Below are 23,476 nucleotides of genomic sequence, written 5' to 3' on the forward strand. Positions count from 1 at the left end.
TTTACAATGATATTAGAGCAACAATCATATGACAGAATCTATGAGATCTGGATAACAAGAATAGGTAGGACCTTGAGTAGTGTGCTAATGGGACACAAGTGAAGTGAAGGTCAGTAAATTAGCAATACACTATGAAAGAGAGAACAGGGGATACCTGTTAAACAATACAATATAACCAGCCAAGGAAAGAAGACTATACAGAAATAAGAGGAATACAAAAATACTATTAAAATAAAAGATGTAAGAATAATGAAAAAATAATAATACACATATGCAATAACTTCAGGTTCTCTGTAATCGCAAAGTGAAATTTGTCTCACTGTCTCAGCTCTTAGGATGTCCCCTCTTTGGTTGCAACTCTGGTCTTTTCATGGTTTCTGGATTTTTTGTCTCACTTGTGAGTATTTTAACAAAGAAGCAGAAGGAAGGAAGAAGAGACAAACTTGGAAAGAAAGGAAGAAGGAATAAAACAAGAAAGAAGGAAAGAGAAGCAAAAGGAATTGAGATAAAAAAAATAATAAAAATAAAAAAATAAAAAGATACTTAAAAAAAAACAACAACCTCTTGCTGGTTTCAAACTGGCCAAATCAGTTTTTCTGGTCTTGATGGCTGCAGCAATCTGAGGGGCAATTGGTATTGTTTTTCTCCCTTCCTATTCAGCACTCAGTCAGCCTCATGCACACTCTCCCCAGGGCTAGCCGAGCATTCTCCCCAGAGCTAGCCAGGTGCCTCTCCAGATGGCCTTGGTTGTGGGATCTGAGCCTTCCTCAGAGTGCACTCTCCCCGGGTTGCCAGTGCTTGCACTCAGCCAAGCCTCTTCTGGTTGCACAGGTTCAGGTGGGTACTCTTCCCAGAGCTATGTGTGGGTGCTCACAGCCCCTGTGTGTTTACCCCTGAGTCCTTATTCTCCTCTCTGCTACTTCAAGCAACTAGGTCTCTCCCAGTGCTGCTCACACCTTGTTTGTCCGGGGAGGGATCAGTTGACCCAGCTCTCTCCCAAGATCCCTGTGTCAGACTTGATAGGTGCAGGCCTGGGGCTGCAGCCTCCCTGGTCCCCGAGCTGATCCCTGGGCCCTTATCATCCTGAATCCCTCTCCTTACCATCTGGTTTTTCAATGTCCAGTAAATTTTTAAATTCCTATTTTCATATATGCTGTTTCATATATGGTGTACTGTTGGATGTTTGCTCTGTTCCTCCATAGTTCAGCTAGGTTTTTCACCCGTGTATAGGGTGAAGTGGATTCTGCTCCCTCCTACCTCACCATCTTCTTCCTCCCAGCAGCATTCAACTTTTTAATAAAAAGAAAGGAGATATAAATGTAGAAACAAAGAGTATAAATAAAAATGCTATAATATTAAATTTAAAAGTATCATGAGATCTGATTTTTCTTTCTTAAAATATATAATTCTTAGTTCTGCTACAGAACAATCCTAAAATTAATGACATCCCTACATTAAAGATTATTTCTAGCATTCACATAGTGGCATCTAAATACTATTTTCTAATTAAAGGAAACAAAAGTCCTTTGAGAAATGTTTAATTCCAGGTTGGAGAAAGGAAATGGACAAAATGAGCTACTAACATCTTGTCAAGCCAGACTAGATGATTAGTACAGTGTCCAGAGTACAGAGGAGCAAATTTGAAGAAGTTTTTACTGATGAAAGAAACAATTTGAACTTCATTAAAAAATTACTACAATGGATTGAGATGCAGTAAATATATAGACATATATAAGTTTATAATAGTACTTAGAATAATAAAGATCTTATTTGTCACTTTGGAACTTGTTAAGATATCAACATTCTTAGTATTTAATCAGCCAAATTTAGAATGTGGGACACTATATAGAACAAATAACCAAGTTTATTCAAGTAAAATTCAACTAAATGACATATAAAAAGTAAGAGAATGAGAAATAGTTCTATATTAAAAGAAACTCAAACTAAATTCAATGAGCAGACCTCTTTTACATCCTTACTTTACCAAACAATATATTATATGGTTAAGAAAATGAGGACATTTGGGGTATGGATCGAGAACAACTTTATACTAAGGAATTTTTGTTAATTTTGTGATACCATTGTTATGTTAAGATAGTTCAGAATGTATATACATAGGCAGAGGATGTATGAAGCATGAAATATTGGTAAAGGTTAAACATGCATAATTGGGTACGTGGAGTTCATTATTCTAGTCTCTACTTTTTGTGTATTTTTAAATGTCTAAAATAATTAAAGTATGTATATCCTATAGGTATATAGGGTATATACATTATACCCTAACATATGTATACACACACACAACTGTAATTTATTATAGAACAAAATCTTCTGATGATAACATGTCTAAAAATACCACCTTCTGTGCTATCAATACAGATATTCTTGTGCCATTAGTTAGTGAGCTATTTCACTTAAATTGGCATTATTCCTGAGATAACCATTCATTAATTCTAAAACTATATGCTAAGCAGTTATTATAATCATGACATGGTCATAAATACTAGGTACCCATCAGACATAATCTGTATTCATAGAATCAGACATGATTCCTGTCCCAGTGAAGCTTGATTACATGGGATTTTAATTTATATTCCTTATTTTCTGTATTTGCTACTTCATTCACTCATTCATTTATTCATTCATTCATCAGTTTTATTGAATGCTTACTATTCCCAGGCAGAACAATGAGCATGAGGAGTATAGCAGTGAATCAAACATATAAGATCCTTTTCTCATGACTATTTCTCCAATATTTTGACAACATTCACTGTTACATAGCTTTTTCCTCAGATACAGAAAATTTCTAATTATCCTTGCACATTAAAAGCCTTTTCTCAGGTAGTTCCATTTCTGTTTAAACTTTCCCTGTGAAGTCTTTCTTTAAAACCTTAAGAATGCAAGTGTTTCAAACTACCTCCATTTATTTTGACAAGTAATGTTTTTTATTGTAATTGTTGGTTTAGGTGCTGGTCTTTCCTATTAGTCGATGAGTTTATCAAATACAGAGAGTAAATCTTAATTCTCTTTGTAGTCTTATTTAAGAAACACTCTGGGAAAGAGTAGACCCTCAATATTGGGGAAAAGATTGAGGAAGAAAATAAATTATATAGCAGAAAGTCTATTAAACATCCATCAACAAAGAGAAAATTATAGGAATTCAGAAAGGAAACTCTTCATCTTTATATAAGGGTAAAACTAGGAAGAAGCTGAAAGTAATAGTTCAAGATGATTCATTCCCTGGGAGTTTCACAAGCTGTGAGGCTATTAAACCTATTGTGGAAGTAACAAACAAATACACCTTTTTTTTCCCTAGATAATAGTCTATTTTTTTTTAATTTTTTAAAATTGTTGTTCAAATACAGTTTTCTGCATTTTAGTCCCATCCCAGCCCGCCCACCCACCCAGCCCTCCCCACCTCCCTCCCATTTCCACCCCCACTTGCGTTTGTCCATGTGTCCTTTATACATGTTCCTGTAAATCCTTCCCCTTTTTCCCTGAAATTCCCTCCCCTCTCCCCTCTGGTCACTGTCAGCCTGCCCTCTATTTCAGTGTCTTTGGTTATATTTTGCTTGTTCATTTGTTTTGTTGTTTTAGGTTCCTGTTAAAGGTGAGATCATATGGAGACAAATGCATTTTGTCAAAAACAGATATTCCTTAATGGTGGAGAAAAAAATAGTTCCAGGAAAATATTTCATTGTTATATCCATTTCAGTCAGGATGGTCAGATCCCAAGGAAGGTTAAATTTCTAGTGGATACCTTTCATTGATCACAGATAAGGAATTTAATATCGCTAAAGTTATAGATACTATCTTGTTTGACTTCCAAAACAAGTCTATATATGAGCTAGCACAAATGACAATTGAGACGGTTCATTTCACAGTTAACTTCATGAACAATTATTAAAATATAAGATTATGAACAGGAAGGCAAACTGTAAAAGGACAGGTCCAGGAGAAAAGAGATGGGAAGAAGGATAAAGAGAGAACACTAGGGAAGATTTGCTGATGCAAAACATTTGCATTAAGTTTCATGTTTGTTTCATGTGCCATCCTTCCACTCCACTCCCAATGACCTGGTTGCACTTCTTAGAAATCATTGATTAAACTTTTTACCCTATAATCTTTATTCTCCTGCACAGTTATTTTTTTATTGAACTTAGAGAGGAGAGAGAGAGAAAGAGATTTGTTGTTCAACTGTTTCATGCATCCATTGTTTGCTTCTTGTATATGCCCCTACTGGAGAGTAAACCTGCAACCTTGGCATATCAAGATGATGCTTGAACCAACTGAACTACCCAGTAGGGAGAATCCCTTACAATTATTAAAATTACATTACCCCCATAGGGTCCAGTGGCACAGCCTCCCCTTATCACCCAAGCTGGGTACTTGAGGTTCACCTTTTGTATGGGCTGATTACACACTCCTCCTGTAGTTGTGCCGTTGTTGTTGGCAGATGAATGGGAGGGATTTACCCAGATCAGTTAGCTACAAAGACTGGCTGTGACCACTGACCACCAACCTCTGCGTCCTGTGGAGGGTCAGCTGTGCAGTGCAGGATGGTGGTACTCCCATGTGGTCTGTAGCTGTTCACTGGATGAGTTGGCCCTGTGGTTTCTTGGATGGTACAGGCCAAGGACATCCCCCACTGTTGTTTTTCTTGGGGCACCCTGCTTAAATTGTAAAGAGATCTGAGACGGCTGCAACTTGTACTGGGTTTAGAAACTCCCAGGTGAAACAAGCTGTGACTCTAATCTTGTTGCTGCTAGGGCTCACTGAGGTCAGCTGTTGCTTGTTTGATAGGATTTATGAGCTAAGACCAGCCATTCATATGGAAAATCAGCTTAGGTGGGCCATAGGTTGGGTGGGGTAGAGCCTCTGTGGTTTTCCAAGGCGGGTCACACAGTATTAACCAGGTTGATGGAGTATCAGATATGGCACTAGCCTCCCAGCTCTATGGAGCAGAGGGCTCAGCAAAGGGATAATGGCCTCTGTTTGCCCTAATGCCAGACACTTCCTTCTCCCCCTGTATACCACTGGTACCCTTCAAGCTGCCAACCCTATGCTGGAGCTCAGAGGGAGCAAGTCTGAGTAGGTGAGTCCCTGTGTGTTCTCCCCAAGAGGAACTGCTCAGGGGTCCAGCAGCCTCCTCCAATGTCAAACCCTGCTCGTATTCACAGCTAGAAAGTTGTGGGGACCTATCTTCCTGGTACTGGAATCCTGGGCTGGGAAAGCCTGGTGTGGGTCTGGGACTCCTCCTTCCAAAGATAGTCCTCCTGAGTTTTTATCCACGTAGGACTGGGGCCAGTCCGTTCTGCACCGTATCTGCACCCTTCCTACCAGTCTGGAAGAATGTGGTTTCTTAAATTCTGTAGTTGTCAGACTTACATTCAACTCAATTTCTGACATTTCTGAGTAATGGTTGTTCTATAATTTAGTTGTAAATTTGATGTGGATGTGTGAGGAAGTGAGCCATGTCTGCCTACTTCGCCATCTTGACTGGGAACTCCCCCATAATTGTCTACTGAAGAATGATCCACTCAGAGCAATGTAATTAGTATGATGAAGCCTTGGAATTTATGTTGTTTTTTTTTCATTTCTCAGTTTTATTATTACAGAGACAAATGAAAGTGGAAAATTGTTATAATTATTTTACGTAGTAATGAGCTTACACAAGATCATCTGAGCTGAGCTGCTTATATGTGGCAGACTTGGTTTCTATACATCTAGGTTTCTATGTGTAAGGTTTTAGTTGTCATTTGAGATATATCTGTCTAATAATATAATTTTAATTACATCTGGGTTGATTTTTTTTACAGAGAAATTGTGAAACAAGTTGTTCCAGAGATCAGTTCCAGTGTTCCAATGGTCAGTGTATATCTGCAAAATGGAAATGTGATGGTCATGAAGACTGCAAATATGGAGAAGATGAGAAAAATTGTGAATCAGGTAAAATGATTGAGGTGATATTAAATTTAGCTGATATTCCAACTTGATAGAATTTGACTTTGAGCAATGATATTTAAATAACGAAAAAATTACAAAATTTGTGCATAGATTTGTTTTTTTGAAATATTCTAAAATATCCATACATAGATTAATTGGTATGCATTTATATGTTTTGAAAGTGTTTTAGCAGGTAAGATTGTTACTGTGTTCAAGTTCAAGCATTACTTTCTAAAATATTATTTTATGGGTTGTTTACTTTTTCACACAATTTGGTATTATTTTTTTAAGACAACAAAATGAAATATGTTGAAACTCTAAGTACAATAAAAGTCTGGTTTTCAATTATGGATATTAAAAATAAAAAACAGAATGTAGTAATTTTATCATGATACTGGCTAAGAGGAAGCATAAGGGTAATTATTACTATTTACATCTTGGTCCAAAATAAAAAAAATTAGGAAGCAAAGTCAGCATATAGAAAAATTACACCCAGTTTATACATTTATTTATTTTTTTTGTTAATTTAATTTATTTCTTTTTAGAAAGGGGAAGGAGGGAGAGAGAGAGTGAGAGAAATATCAATGTATGGGTGCCTCTCACGTGACCCACACTAGGGGCCTCCATGTGCCCTGACTGGGAATCACACTGGCAACCCTATGGTTCTCAGGCCAATACTCAATCCAAATGAGCTATACAAACCAGGGCTCCATTTTTTAAATATAACTCTATAAATATGCTTTAAAAACTTAATTTTTATACAAGCTACTTTTTAAAGGTTTTGTTTTATTTTTACTTTTGTTTTTTATTATTTTTTTAGATTTGTATCTATTCATTTTTAGACAGAGGGGAAGAGAGGGAGAAAGAAAGGGAGAGAAACATCAATGTGTGTTTGCCTCTCTTGTGTGCTCCCTCCTTGTGACCTGAACTGCAACCTAGGCATGTGCCCTGACTAGGAATGGAACCAGCAACACTTTGGTTCGAAGTCTGACACTCAATCCACCGAGCCATACCAGCCAGGGCTATTGTTGTTTTTAATCTGTTTGCAATGATATCCTTAGAAGGAAACTGAGGTGATTTTATAAATCCTGTTTTCTTGGATTTATTTGGAGCAAAGTTTACTTGTCTCTTTTACTGAATATACTAAATATATTGAAATATATAACATAAATTTAGGGAAAGAATACTACAATCTGTGTATAATCATGAAGGCATTACTGTGAGAGTCTAGGTAGGTGTAGCAGATATAAGACATGCACATTACTGAGTACTCCAGTACCAAGCCCATGGTCCACAGCTCTAACTGATCACATCTTTTTTTTATTACTGAACCCAGACACCTTCTTGGCTCCTTAATAATACAAATCCCTAGACAAATATTGTCAATTAAAATAAATTAAAATATAAGGAAAAAGCTTTTTAGCTTTCCTCAAACCACATGCAACTCAAACCACAAAGTCATTGTGTAAGTACATTTGGCCAATTAGTGATCTAACAAAAGGCCAAGGACCCCAGAGGTTTGAATGCAAAGCAAACTCAAAGCCATAGATGACAAAGGCAGCTCTGATAATTTCAATGTCAATTAATTAAATTGGCTTCTGGTAATAACTTACTTATCTATGTGTTATTTTAATTTTCTGTATCATAAAGGAATACTTAAAATAAGTATTATTATTAAGTGTGTTAAGCTCTGTTAAGTGTGTGTGTGTGTTGAAAGCCCCAAAACAAAAACATTTCTTATAACTTATGAAAATATAATTATATCAATATAATCAAATAAATATCACAGCATTTGTGAGAGCATGCTGAGATTTCCTCTTTTAGCTTTATACAGTGCATATATATATTAATTAACATTCCCAAGGATCACTAAATACTAGTATAGTTTTGAAAATAATGTAAGGATTTTATATTTTAAATAATTTAATTTAAAATTATAAAAATGTATTTACATCTCCAAAATCAAAGGGATGGAGAATACGAAGGGTTTTTCCCATTCTTTAGTTTATTTAGTTGAATACTACCTGAACAATCTATTACATTATCAAGGTATATGTAATACAATACTATATATTATAAAGCACTTTAAAAATGAATATTTAATATCAAATGTCAAATATAGTTTAAATAATATAAACTATTTCCATTACTATCTATTAATGTTATATGCTTATGAATTTTTTTCTGTGAAACCAGTTAATCCTTTACTGAATCTAAATCTCAACTTTGTAATTGCATTCAGCTTCTCCTACTTGCTCATCAAGTGAATATATATGTGCCAGCGGAGGTTGTGTTTCAGCATCGTTGAAATGCAATGGAGAATATGATTGTGCTGATGGTTCAGATGAGGTAAAAGCCTATCATTTGATTGAAATCTTTGAATTACGTGAATTAGATTTAGGAAAGCAAATGTAATGAAAACAGAGGAAAGGGACAGAATCTTTATTCTTATCTGTCTAAAACATTAGGGCAAATATATTGACTCTAATAATTTCAACCAATCCCTGAATTTTAATGCTGTCTATGTACTAAATGCCATTTTCATTTGTAGAGATTATATTCATTAAATCAAAACAAACAAGTCCATGGTATAATAAATCTCCAGCATTGTCAGCCACGTGTTTATTTTGCCTGTGACTGTATCATTATCATTAATAAAAACCAGAGTGCCTACTTGTATTTAAACAGATGAACTGTGTGACTGAATGTACAGAAGATCAGTTCCGATGTAGAAATAAAGCCCACTGTGTCCCAATTAGATGGCTGTGTGATGGAGTTCACGACTGTGTAGATGGCAGTGATGAAGAGGACTGTGAGAGAGGTAAGGTGTTTGTGTGTATGCATGTGCCACAAGTAACAGAATGGTAGTTAAAGCACTACGCATGGTATACAGTGCACTGGAGGCAGAACATAAGGTCATTCAATTCTTCTGTTTACTCTTTCTAGTTTTATTACATAATTGTCTGTTCTAAATAAACAAAATCTGGATTATTTTCACACAGAGTATAATGTCACTCTTTGTACAACAAAAGCCACAGAATGCAAGTCTTTACTGAGTATTAACATGAGCACACTTTTGGACTAGGTGCTGGGTCAGAGAGAGATACTGGAGGAACACAGGAAACAGAGCCACTAGAGCCATTATTACAAAAGTATCTGTAGGATACATTTCTCATCCACATTGCTTGCCTTATTCTCAGTGAATAAAAACAAACTTACTATATTACTATAATTTTTAGAACTAAAACTACACATACTAATATGCTAGATCATATGTATATTATAGTTGCTCCTCAGATTTCCATCTTGCCATATGGTTGAGAAAATCACCTACATTTTTTGTCAGTCTAGAAGACAACTTTGAGCTTTATAGTATATTATTTTCTAGCTATGTGAAGACATTTCTTGACAGATAACAGCTTTTAGTTGTAAGTCACCACAATACAATCTGTGATTGGTACTACTCTTAGAGTTAATGAAATAAAAGCAAAGGAATTATGTGGTAAAGCTTATAAATTGTGTGGTAACTCTTATTATTTTTATAATGTTAAATACATTATTTAAGTATTCATTAAGATTTCTTTTACCCTGCTCACAAAAGTCTCTAAGTGGATATTACATTTCAGAATATTTGGGACAACACAGAGATGATACCAGATATTGTTATAGCCTGCAAGGCACTTGAATAGGCACTGGGGATTCATACTGTATAAATGTACTAAAATATTTATTTCTGTAAATACCTACTCACTTGAAGAAAAATATCTCCTACTTTGTCTAATATTACATCAAAACTTTATGATTTGCTAATATCTTCATCCCAGAACCTGATAAAGTGTTATATTCAGCAGGAGAAATTCTAGCTCTCCTTTGGAATCTGCAATGTGTTATGGAGACCCATTAAAGGTTAAACGTACATGACAACTGTTTCTACTTTTGGTTAATTTCTCACACTAACTCTGTCATTGGTTACTCTAGAGACAGAAAGCTTCATGGACTGTCATAATCTTATGTAATCCCTTTTGTAAAGACTTTGGGACAAAAATTAAGTTATTCATCTTTCTTCTACTCTCTAACGAGTAAGCTGCATCCCCTCAACTTTTGTCACTGTAGTTAGGATATTTCTTTCTCTCTTTGCTCCTTGCCTGGGCTCATGTAGTACCAACTAAGTGGTCTTCAGTGCGTCCTACTCATTTCTACTATGTTCATCTTATTTATGTGTACAACTGATTATGTCAATCTTTACTCAATCCTCTTCCTTCCTGGTGTATATACAAATAACTCAAGCTGGCAGTCAGATTTACATGAAGAGGATCCCATTTTATCTTCCCAGGATTATATTCTCTACTTCTTTTTATGTATCATGTATCACAGCCAAACTAGAAATATTGTAGCAACATCCCATATGCTTTTCAACATCTCTGCCAATAAAAATTGTATCTGTCCTTTCAAGTCCATTTCACTTACTACTATCTTCAACCCAAGTACAATTTTTTCTTAATTTTACCCAGCCATTCTTTGATTGGATTCTTGTTATCATTATAGTCCTTCTAATATAATTATTTGTTTGTTATCTGACCATTTCCCCTGTTGAAATGTGAGTTTCTTGATGCCAACAATTATATAGGCCAACAGAGCAAGGAAATATTCTTCAGTCAGTGATATCATTACATACAAAGTCACAGAGGTGAGGGACAATTTAGCTGGTTAGGAACCACAAGTAACTGAAGGTTTACGTTATAGAACTTGGTTTTAATATTAAGGGTAATGAAAAGTTTGTCAAGCCTTTAAGGGAATCTTCAACATTTAAAAAAATATATATTTTCAATATATTTGCAAACAGGTATAGGAAACAAAAAAATTCAGAGAAGCTTAAAGTATAGGTTGTGTTTCATACCTATCATACAGTTTCTCCTTAAACTTCAGTTTGAATACAGATTCCTCTTCAGTGGGTCTGGGTGGACTACAGATTCTGCATTTTTAACAAGTTCCCAGGAGATGCCAGTGCTGCTGGTCAGAGCACCACTCTTTGAGTAGCACAGGTCCGTGGGAAGTACTTTATTGTTAGCTCCATGGGCCAAATAAGCTGACTGACAGTAGATTTTTCTGTCTTTAATACTGACACATATAAAGCCCACGCCTTCTGAAGGCCAGAATGCCTGGTAACAGTGCAGTATTTTTTGTTTTTTATTTTTTTTAATTGTTGTTCAAGTACAATTGTCTCCATTTTCCCACTGCCACTTTACCCTGCACCACCCACCCCCACCTCCCACCCTCAATCCTCCCCCCTTTGGCTTTGTCCATGGGTCCTTTATACATGTTCCTTTTCTCTTCTTTCTCCCATTATCTCCCACCTGCCTCCTTCTGGTTACTGTCAGTTTGTTCTTTATTTCAATGTCTCTGGTTATATTTTGCTTGCTTGTTTGTTTTGTTGATCAGATAGGAGAACATTTTTTTAAGGAGAGAGTGATAATATGTGTGCTATGTAATAGCACAGATAATTTACTGAAATGACAATCAGGAAATCCAGTTTTTTTTTTTCTTATCTCCATAAACATTTCTGTGATCATTTTTCCGTGCTGTCAATCCCAACCACATTGAAATGTGTCCAAGAACTGTAGGAATATCTGAGTGTGTGGGGAATAGGGAGAGAAAAGGGGGCAATCTTGTGAGGATTCATCTATTCTTGTTTAATATTGGATTTCATAAAATCTGCTTGAACAAAGGAACCTAGGTTAAAAAAATCAAACATTACAGTAAAAAATTGAATATTATATCATTTGCCATCTGAGGTACCTTTCATATTTAAAAATATTCTATTAAATGTTTAAGCTTACTGGATTAAAGAGTTGAGTCTTTATTTCAATCATTTAGTAATATGTCAAAGCTTCCTTACTCATGCCTTTAACTTTTATTTATTTGTTTGTTTGTTTATTTGTTTGTTTATTGCTGTTAAGTAATTAAATCCCAGTGAAGTATCTTGGTGGATAAAGCATTTGATCCCATATGGATATATCCTAAAGCATGACCATGTTCAGATTTCTAGTGTTTAATTTACTTCCAGGAAGTCATTTAAGTATTGGATAAATGTACATCAAGACACTGAGAAAAAGAAATACCAGAAGAAACACCTCTGCTATTAAACCTAACTAACAATCATCTAGACTTTGACCTATGAGCTAACAGGGGCTGAGTGTTAGGGACTGGTTAAGTATGGGACATTTTTCCAAGTGAACCAGTTTTACTGGTTTACTTTAAAAAAACTAAAATCTAAATTACTATGGAATTAGAAACAACTTTTACATTTTCAAAAGTAAAACATGTTTCCTCAAGAAAACAGTGTTTGTTGTGGACCGAGCTCCCAAACTTTACTCCTTGTAGAAATTTTAGTGGAAAAGATTGAGAGTTATTCTCTTTAATAATCATGAGCTTAAAAATGTGTAAGCTACTCATGTAAATTACAACTATACTTGAACAACAATATAAAAATGTTACTGAACTATTTAATTAAAATATTATATGTTAAAGTTTCTGTCAACCTAAGTTAAAATGAGAATTCTATTTTCTACAGTGATACACTTATCCAGGTTTATGTGAACTGCTAAGCACTCAGTCATATTTAGACATAGGTTATTGTTAATTAATGCATACTTTTTATTTTCTAAATACTTGTTGAGCTGATCAAGAGCATGACAAGAAAACTGAGATTTTAATTGAGATAATTTCTTCTAATTTATACCCTTTTTTGCTGTTTGTATGTGCTTCATGTGATTTCTAACTGAGAACTTTTATGTTTGACTTAGGAGGTCATGGAGCTAACATGGTGCATTTTTTTGAAATGCAAAATCTTTATAGTGCAGTAGCTAGCCTCTAGTAGGTTATCACAAAACCTTTGCCTTTCTGCTGCAATTATGATTTAATTTTTATTTTTCTTCTTCTTAACACAATAGTGACACATCAGGCACTCTCATGGGGAAAATTATAATATTATCTAATGTGATACTTTAGTGAACTCAATTTTTCCTTTCAACAGTACTGATGTGTCTCAAATAGAGTTTTCTAAAATAATCTCAGGATGTCGAGTTTACAAATTTTGTTTGAATTTTATTCATTGTAAATTGGAAAATGCAAGAGATTTACTCACTAGACCCTTTATTCTGAAAGAACACATTTTTTTTATATTCTATGGATTATATATTGAATTAAGCCAACACTCATAACTTAAGTTTCTTTAGAACTAAGGGCTATATATTTTATATTTTTATTGTTTTCAAACAGAAAACTGTTAAACTGTAGTATGTTTTATTGCATGGGTTTTAGTAATTTAGAATATTTTTAAAATTAGGGCATTTTAGAGCAAAAAACTGCAGAAATTTGAAAGACGGGGCAACCCAAGGTCAGACATTGTACTGTTAGCAGTCTCACATGGTGTTATTCACCTTGGTATTCTCAATTAGGAGCTGCCTTGATCTGTATTTTAGAGTTTGTTAGTCCTTAGAAATGCCAATATAAACTGTATTAGTTCTGTTAAGGCTTTTTCCAGAAAATTATACAACTCTTCTGATTCATGTCACTAGAAATTCTTGGTCTCAACTTCAACTATCACTCAAGATTCTAAGCAATCTACCTATAGTTCTTTCATCATTATTTTCTATCAATACTCATACCAAATTTTTAATAAGTTAATTTTCTCACATTCTACTTCACAGCAATAAAAAATCATGATCATTTTTTAAACATCTGACCACCAAATTAACAAAGCTACCTATAGCTGTGCCTAACCATTCCTCCTGGCTTTCTATTAAAATAGGACACTTGTCTCACCTCCAGTCTAAGAATAATCTTTTAATTTTGCTATCAGACTCAAAATTTCACACTTTCCGAATTACCAAAGAAGTCATTATCAATTACCTTTATCTTGCATTTTCAACCTTACTTTGTCTTCTGAATTATTATTCTCAGAAATATTTAAATGTGTTCAGATACCTATTTTTTCTCATTCAAGCAACTAGCAAAATAGCATTTTACTAAACCCACCACCACTTCACTAAATTGACTCCCTTAATTATTTAAATGTGCCTACAATGGCCTTTTAAGTTAGGACACATTGTAGGTATTTCTCCAACCACTTTTTCTGTATCTGGTCTTTAAATAATACTTATCTCTTTGTTCTTTTCTAAATTTAAAATAATAATTCCATCTGACCATCCCCAGCTATACATTTTATGGCTCAGAAACCTATCTTATATTTTAGACACATTTACCCACTAGCCTCCTAAATACCACTACATGGTGGTCTGACCAGTACCTTAAGTGAATTGCCTCTATTTCTTTTAAGTCTGCTCCTACTATTTTGTTCCTTTATTTATTAAACAACACCAGGATTCACCAAGTTGTCCAAATAAACAAAAAACTGAGTACTGTAATTACTCATTCTCCTCTCTCCATCTCTGCCACTCTCCATCTACTCAGTCCTTAGGTCCTGAGAATTCTGTCTCCCCAGGAGCTCTCAAATGTAGCTACTATCTGTCAAGTTAACATCAGTTCTAGTCTGCATTGGTGCAACCCCTCTTCAAATTATTATTATTATTTTTTTATTTTTTACCTTTCCATGTTGTCTTTAACCCTCACTGTCTTGATTTCCAAGTTCTCCACACTGTAACTAGAGTTATCATTCTAAAATTCAAATCTGATCCTGCTATTTCCTAAGTTAAATCTTTGATACTAGAAATGAAGTATTAGAGATTTGTGTACAAATCAAAACTCAGAACAAGAACTACTTGACTCTCACAAGCCTGAGCTCATTATTCACTGCAAAGAGTATGCATAAGATGAGCAATGCTTCTTCCTAGGTATTTTCTAGGTTTGGAAGGATGAGCACTATTGCTCCCCAACCCCATGCTTAAATGAACATCCTTTAAAAAATATATTAATACCTTCAATCATCAAATCTAGCTGATGTATAAGCTATGCTTGCTATCTTATGCATGAAGTTTAAATAGGTGAAGTAATTCTCTGAGAGAAATCTTATTTATTCTAATTCTAAATACCCAGGAAGTATCTTTGTGCTATTACCTCATGTATAGTTTGTAAATATGACCTTATAGATCATTTAACCATAACTCCCTTGTAACATGTGAAGAATAGTCCCAGAGAAATTAATAAAGTTGTCCAAAGCAAAATAAAGCAAGTTCTTAACTTCCCAACCATTGTGGTTTCCACTGTATATTGTTACATATATACACATAATCTCCAATTTATTAGTTCTTTGGATCCTTTGCATGAGGTAAATGTACTTAATTTTTAGTTAGAATATTCCTGTATTCTCAATGTTTTATATTTAATTGTAAAGAGAAAAAATTCAAACATTAAATAAAACAAAAAATAGGGTACTCTATTGAACAAGTCTTGTAAAGATAACTAATGTTTCATCACATAGCCAATTTCTTATTTCTGCTTTAAAATTATCTTTCTGTGACTACAAAACCTTTTGCTGGATATTGTCTTTTTGGTGATTCAGTTTGTTAGTTTCTAGATACAGTTGAATTATCTAATATTTTTGTGTTTCTTTTTTTCCCAAACAACACAATTTTAATGATGAAAATTAATGTAATTTAAAATCTAAATTTCCTTACACTCAGTGACATAAAAAATGTGACAGGAAGTTAATTTAGATTTGACAAAACTTCCTTTTACCATTTTATTATTATTCTTCAAGAAAACATGATATACATGAGAGTAATAGCATTTTGTTTTGAAAAGTAAGCAATGAATACCTTTTTAAAAAAAGTTTAGATGCCCTGGCTGGTATGGCTTAGTTTGCTGGAGCATTGTCCTATAAACTGAAAGTTCTTGGGTTTTATTCATGGTGAGGGCATATGCCTGGGTTGTGGATTTGTCCCTAGTAGGGGAGTGTGTGAGAGGCAGCCTATCGATGTTTCTCTCTCACATCCATATTTCTTTCCCTCCCTTTCCCCCTCTCTGAGTATGTCCTTAGGTGAGAGTTTAGAAAAAAGAAAGAAAAAATAAATTTGGACATGTTGTATCGATATTACATAGAAAAAAAAACATAGAACTGAAATAGTAGAATTTGTACTAAGATTTATAGTAATATGTGTGACACTGACTAGCTTTAATTATGCTGTGTCTGTATTTCTCTTTTTTGTTTTAAAATAAAGGAGGAAATATATGCAGAGCAGATGAATTTCTTTGCAATAATTCTATTTGCAAACTACATTTCTGGGTGTGTGATGGAGAAGATGACTGTGGAGACAACTCTGATGAAGCCCCTGATATGTGTGGTATGGCATTTCATGTGGCTGTAGATTGTTTTCTCATATCCTGATCTAATGCACCAAAGTGAATCGATGAAGTGGGGAAGTGAACCACAAATTCTACCATCCTGGGGTTAGGTAGATAAAGTATAACCACAGATAACAACTTTTGTTCAGGTAATAAGAGATTACCCTGTTCAAAGTTTATCACTTTATAGAAAGCACTCCTAAATCTGAACTTTCATGTCAACACTGTTCAAAAGATAGATTAGGTCTGTCTGAGAGGTTTCAGAGTAGTTGACCTTGTGAATTGAGTATGGTTCATATAAAGACTTTGGCTTCATATCAAAATTACTTTTGTATAAAAAAATTTTTGACAGATAAGTACATGGAAAAAATGTGAATAACAAAATTATGTAGTTCCACATGCCACCAACTACTGAGGCTGAGGCTGTTGAGAGAAGGGAGGTCTATATCTATAAATGTACCTATATCTATACTTATATCTATACAGATATCTCTATATAGGTATATGATACAAATGTTAGACAGAGAAATTAAATAGGAGCTATTTAATATTTAAATCTAAAAATCTTTTAAAAACTTTAGCGATTCTTCAAATTCAAGATATGCTTTACTGATATTTGTCAGAATAGTGCTTTACAACAAAAAAGTTCAAATATATAATTTAGATCTTTACAATAAAGTATTATATTATTATATATTTATTATATTTGGTAAATATTTTAGTTGTTCTTATTCTTTGTATCTGACTTCAGAAAGAAGGTAATTTCTTCTCTAATTTAAAGAAACTGCTATTCCTCAAATATAACTTAATAGTACATCAGGTAAGTTAAATAATACATAGCATGAGTTTTTAGACTTAAATCCTTTGTTCTATTTGGTACAGCATTTTTGGATAAATGATAACATTGACTATAAAGGTTTACAGTTAAATAAAAAATCCAAAATAGTCAGGCAACATTCTTTTTTAAAGGATTTAACACTTGAAAAAGACAGTTTTTGGAAAGTGTTCTTTGTAGGTACAACTGAAGAGAGATGTAACTAAATTTCCATTTTAGTCATTTACATAATCTTACAAACTGGAGTCTATAGAATCACTGGGGCATATACTGTTTGTATATTGTGTGTGAATCATAATACATGAAAAAAGCATTTATCTATCAAAATCAAGCCAGAACCCATTATGTTTATAAACAATATTCTTTTATTTTCTTTTTTTCCCTCATTCTCTATCCCACCTTAGCACAAAACTAGTGGGTGGAAAGGAAATGTTTGACAACTACCAGGACCACTTCCAGGGTCAGAAAATTAATCTCAGTGACATGCTACACAGCTACTAAAAACTTGTAAATGACATTGAGCTTGATTCTCTGAATGTTTTTGCACTCACTGAGTCACTGGCATCAGCACTGGGTCAAGCTATTATGTACTGGAGACTGTGCTAAGTAATTGGGATTTAAGAACATGAACAGCACATGGTTCTTTTTTGTAAGAAAATATTCTGGTTAGATAAATAATATTTTACATTTATTTTACATTACAATAATATTTACAATAATATTTTACATTACATTTTAAGCAATGGTGGAATGAAGTAGAAGGTATATACAAGACAGTGAGAATAAGCTTATCTCTGCCTACAGGACAATTCAGAAAGCTCTAATTTTGAAGGATCTATACTAAAAGGTACCATAGGCATAATGAACAATGCAGAGAAAGGTTATTTACTCATTTAATAAAAATTTGTTAAGTTACAGGCTGTGATTATTTTTGGTGAGAAAATGATGAGAAACACTGACATGGATCCTGGCTTCACACAGCTGAGAATCTAGTGAAACAGTGATACTGACTATCATAAAAAATATATAGATATTATATAGATATAAACTATGATATGCGCATTGGAGAAAATATAGTTAATTATGAAAATATAGAACAGAGGAACTTTATTCAGTCTTGAGTTATGAGAAATAATATTTGAGTACAATAAGAATTTGAGAGATATATAGCTGCTGGGAGGTGAAAGGAATGGGTGAGGTGGATGACACAGTGTCATAAGCAAAAGAAGCAAGAAGTGGAAAAACCTCAGGGCAGAGCAAATTAGAGCTCACTAGAGGAAATGACAGATGCATGTTCCTGGAGAGTACAGAGCAAGTGAGATGACTGGCTTAGGATGAAACTGAAGAGACAGGAGACACTTGAAACCTTATGAATCTCAGCAAGGATTTTTAGATTTAGCCTAAAATCAATTAAAAATACTGAAGAACTTTAAGCAGAAGATGAATGTGGTCATATTTATATTTTTACGAATGTTGGATAGAAAGAGGTAAGGCTAGTTAAGACAACGGCAGTATTGTGGGCAAGCTGTGCAGTTAGTGTCTGTTCAGACAATGACAGCATGTGATGGTAAAGTATGCACAGATTTGAAGGCTATTTAAAAAGCAAAATAAATTGGGTTGAATAGTGGATTGGCTATAAAGGATGGGGGAGAAAAAGTTGCCAAGCATGATTTATAGGGTGTTTTTGCTTGCATGTTTGAATAGATGGGAAACACAGGAACAGAATAGTTTTATAAGTAAGATTAAAAGCCTGGTATGAGATGCATTTGAGTGAACACTCAAGTAGAGATTATAAGTAGGTGCTAGATATATTTCGTTCTAGAACTTAAAGAGCCAAGCTGGAGATATAAGTTTAAGAGTTAGCATAAAATGTGGTACTAAGTACTATGGGAAGTATTAGATTTAGAGTAGGTAGAAGTAAAGCATCAGAAAAAAAAAGGGATTAGAATAGAATGTTAAGGGATTCCAAACATCTACACAAATATGAGCAGCCAGAAAAAAACTCAGATGAGTGACCACAAAAGAATTAACAACCATAAGAGAAAAAATGTGGTCAAAGAAATACCAAAGTAATAAAATGTCTAAAGAAAGATGGAATGTTTCCTGAAGAGTTGGGGGAAAGGAGTTGCAGAACAGGTAAAAAGATTAGTTTTGGATAAGAGTAGAAACCCCTTCTCTGTTATTAAAAAATGTTGAAATGAGTTGATAGATACTGTGTAGATGCTGGTCTATGTGTATCATTTAATAAGATGTTAACACATTTTCTATCTCTTTTTTCTACTTTTTTATGTGTGAAGTAAGAAGCATATTCATATATAGAATGTGGAAGTTTGGTGTAGGAAGATTTCAAAGGAATTCTTATTTGAATCTTTATTGCAAAGTGTAAGTGAGTGATGGCTAGATATATGTAAAAGATATTCAAGTAGTATTCAGGGCTCACCTGGCATTGATATGTATATCTGTAGTGTCATGTAGCTTTGTGATAAGATTATCTGCAATATTCCTGAACTTCCCAGAAACATACATTGGGATAGCGAATAGTTTATTTACTTAAGTTTGTAGGGTTTTTTTTAGATAACTAAGATGAAAAAGAGAAAAGAACCAGAAAATTCACATTATTTCAACAAAAGTGAGTCTGTAAATGAGTGCTTAGAACAGTGTCTGATGTATAACAGGTTACCAATGAACATGTGTCAAACGAGTATATTCAGAGATGAAATATGCACGCTAATGTGAACAGAAAGAGAGTATGAAGAAAAAAGAAGACATTGGTAAATAGGAAAAAAGTGGATGTATTAATGGGCTGAAGCTGAGGTTTCAGCTTTATGTTTCAGCTCAGGCTTTGGAATCTCTTAATGAGACTGGGTGAATTAAAAAGTTGGAAAAGTAGGAGATTGTCATCAGAATTTGGAGCTTTCAAATTAGTAGTATTGTAAATGAAGTTGGAGGAAGTAGCAAATCTAGTTACATCCATGTATAATAGTGCCCCTGTCTTCAAGCAACAGGAACTGTCACTGACTGAATTTAAAAAAGAATGTTGCAATCCACCAATGTTTACAATTCCCTAGGTGAGTGGGTGGCCTAGGTGGATTAGATGAAAAGGCAGTAGGTATGAGAAAATTAAAGAGCAAGGAGGCCCACTCATTGGTTGGTTTACTTATATGGATGTTGAAATCATGAAGGATGGTGTTATGAATTTGGATGAAGAAAAGTAGCAATGAGGGTAGGTGCTACAATCCTCAGTGAATTAGGGAGGGAGTGATGTTTATGAAGTTAATGAGAAAATAGTAGTAAGAAAAGGTGTAATGAAATGCTTGACCCTCAAATTAGCAGTTCTTTGTTTCAGTGTATTTTTAAAAATAGAATATGAAGATATGGTAACACAATCCTGGAAGCCGTGGTAGGAAGCTAGGTTATCTTCAAATATGAGATAACATGAGGTTTTAGCAATTTAAAAGACATTCCTGAAAGACCTAAAGCAGAGGAACTATGCTTGGAGTAACACCAGATTTCAACTGAAGCAAGGAGGTCAGCAAAAGAAATATTGCATATTTAAGGAACAAATAATGTAGCATTGCTAGAAAATTAAGAGTGGCAAGTGATAACTCTGTAAGAGTGGTATGAACAAGGTAATGATAAGTCTATTATGCCACATAAAGTATCTCAAATTTTATTCTGAAAAGATGAGTAACTTTGGGAGAGATAACCAAATCAATATGTTAGGTGGATTGTTCTGGTGGAGAATCTTAGTTTGGTCAGCAAAACTGAGACATTTAGGACTCTATTACAGTCAGCTCTGTAAGAGATAATAAAGAACTAAGCTATTGTGACTGTAACTGTTATGCATAGAAAGAAGATGGCAAATTTGGGAACAATATCATCTGAACTTGTTGACTAATAATCACAGCTGAAGATCAGTGAGAGGAATGCATTTAGAATAATCCCAGACATGTGGCTATGATGTGCCACTAACAGAACTATGAAAATAAAGCACATCTTACATTTGGGAAGAAGAGAGCTGAGGAAAAATGAGAGGAATTGAGTTTTGAATTTGTTGAATTTGAAATTCCTGTGGGAATGCTCTATAATTAATTGTGACATACTATACTTAGATAGCAAGTTGAAAGTCCTGAAAGTATAGATTCAAGTATATACATGAGAATGAATGAGAATAAGTAAGCAGAAGTTTTGAGAGTGAGGACATGGGGGAAGCAGGGAGAGAATCCCATAATGCTCTAACTGTGCAGAGGAAGAATCATTATAGATGTTTCCTACTTTAGGAGTCAAAGACTTTTGATGAGATAGTGATAATTAAGACAAGTAAAGAATTTTCTGGCTTCCATTTCTCTGGCTTCCATTGATATCTGTTTAATTCTTTCTCTCACCCCCACCCACACACACAAATGCTAAAAACGAGTAAACTAAGATCACCTTATGTGCTTCAAGTACATAGCTACACATTAATTTAGAGAAAAATAAAGTGAGAAACTCAGCTATAGTAGTACTGAGATATTTATTTCACTGAATGTCCTATTTTCAGTTTTTGGCCTATAACATGTGCTTGCTAAAGCTCCATTCAGTGTGAAATTGCTATCTCAGATAGCTAAGCGTCCTGCCATGTTGTATAAACTGTAGACATGAATTAATTTGGTATACCAAGTGAGGGTGTCTAAGATAAGGCATCTGGAAACAAGACCATGAAATTTGGCTCTTTTTCTTATTCCATTCAACATTTCAGCTGTGCACTCTTTTCTGTACTTAATATAAGTAGCTAGGATCATAAGCTTCTGTTACCACACATTTTTCTGGTACCTACATGTAGGAAATTTTCACAACAAAAGATATTCCAAAAAAAGCTAGATAATGGATTTGAAATGAAAGAAAAAGACAAAAGAAATATTGTTCTTCAGAAGTTAGTGTACCCAAAGGAGCTGCTTTGATTTTTGTTTTTGTTTTATCAGCCAAATATCTTTGCCCACCCACAAGACCTTACAGATGCAGAAATAACAGAATATGCCTGCAGCCTGAACAAATGTGCAATGGGATTGATGACTGTGGAGACAGCTCAGATGAAGATCAATGTGGTGGTAAATCCATTTAAAATGGAATAATTGGGATTCAGTGACTGTTTTAATATAATGATTTTAGAATTCAAAAAATTTAAAAAAATGTTTAATGTGTATGTCTAAGTGTATTTTTTTTTCCTGGAACTTGATCTTCTAACAGGAAATTAAAATAATCTGCTAACATTTTCTTCACATAGCAGAGCTGTACAGCTTAATCCAGAGTCTCTTCTGGTCCACAAATCTCTCCATAGGCACTGCATAAGAGAAATAACAGTGGTTTAAACATGGTCTCCATTAAATAGCTCCTTGGGTTGGAGTGCACTTATATAGATTGTATGTATGTATGTATATACAACCCTTTTTCACAATTCTTAAATCAAAGGCTTTACTAAAATATGGGGCAAAATTGGGGATAAACACTAATTTAAACTGGTCTGAGGCAGTTTATATTACTTCAAAGAAATCCCACTTAACTTTATATTCACATATTTTCCTGTGGAAATAAGGTGATATCTACTATGAAAAAAATACTCTGTTATTTTATTAAAAATATAAAAATTTCAGAACTTTGAAATTTGACCTCATGGGCTTCAAATAATGATTGTGGATCCGTGTTTTTATTCGTTTGTTTGTTTGTTTGTTTTATAGCATTCAGTAAAATCTTGGACTTGTTTATTTGCTCAGTGAATTCATTTTGACTTTATATAACACTAATCATTCTTTAATGACTCTGTAGGTAAGCTTACATATAAAGTGAAACCTTGTAAAAAAGATGAGTTTGCTTGCAGTAATAAAAAATGTATATCCCTGGACCTCCAGTGTGATCAGCTTGATGACTGTGGGGATGGTTCAGATGAACAAGGCTGCAGAATAAGTGAGTTTATTTTCTGTTCAAGTGCTCTGACACACAATTCCAATTTTTGCTTCATTATGACCATGTTTATTACTACTGTGAGAAAAAAAATGTTCTTCAAAATGTGCTTGAGTAATACCATTATGTAAAGCTTTTTCCAAAGCAAACTTGAATATCGCTTAAATTAATGTTACAAAATATGAAACAGGAAAGGCAGATTTGCTATGAGTAAACTTGGAGCTAAAGCTGAGACTCAATATCCAAATATAGACTTCAATGTCAGCAAAGAAATCTGTATCACTTAATATTTTAGTTTATAAAAAAATAATTTGAATACTTTTGAATTTTACAAATATTAACATTTGTTAAATGATGATAAAGGTCTTAATAATTTTCCTGTGTGTTAAAATTTTAATCTGTTGCTGAATTATTCTTAAAGAAACCATTATCATTTTACTCTGTTAGAATGCTGTG

General features: G+C 34.0%; 1 protein-coding gene across 1 annotated transcript in view; it reads left to right on the forward strand.

The window, feature by feature from the left end:
* LRP1B (LDL receptor related protein 1B) overlaps positions 1 to 23,476 on the forward strand; it is a 1,811,620-nt gene that overhangs the window by 1,659,970 nt on the left and 128,174 nt on the right. The window contains exons 70-75 of the mRNA XM_045853515.1: positions 5,820 to 5,949; positions 8,189 to 8,295; positions 8,635 to 8,767; positions 16,125 to 16,247; positions 22,045 to 22,170; positions 22,886 to 23,023. Of these exons, the coding sequence (XP_045709471.1) occupies positions 5,820 to 5,949; positions 8,189 to 8,295; positions 8,635 to 8,767; positions 16,125 to 16,247; positions 22,045 to 22,170; positions 22,886 to 23,023 (757 nt within the window). The remainder of the gene's footprint in view (positions 1 to 5,819; positions 5,950 to 8,188; positions 8,296 to 8,634; positions 8,768 to 16,124; positions 16,248 to 22,044; positions 22,171 to 22,885; positions 23,024 to 23,476) is intronic.

The sequence above is a fragment of the Phyllostomus hastatus genome, unplaced genomic scaffold (assembly GCF_019186645.2).
Source record: "Phyllostomus hastatus isolate PE091 unplaced genomic scaffold, TTU_PhHast_1.1 phas_contig_1, whole genome shotgun sequence".
In the NCBI taxonomy this organism is placed as follows: Eukaryota; Metazoa; Chordata; class Mammalia; order Chiroptera; family Phyllostomidae; genus Phyllostomus; species Phyllostomus hastatus.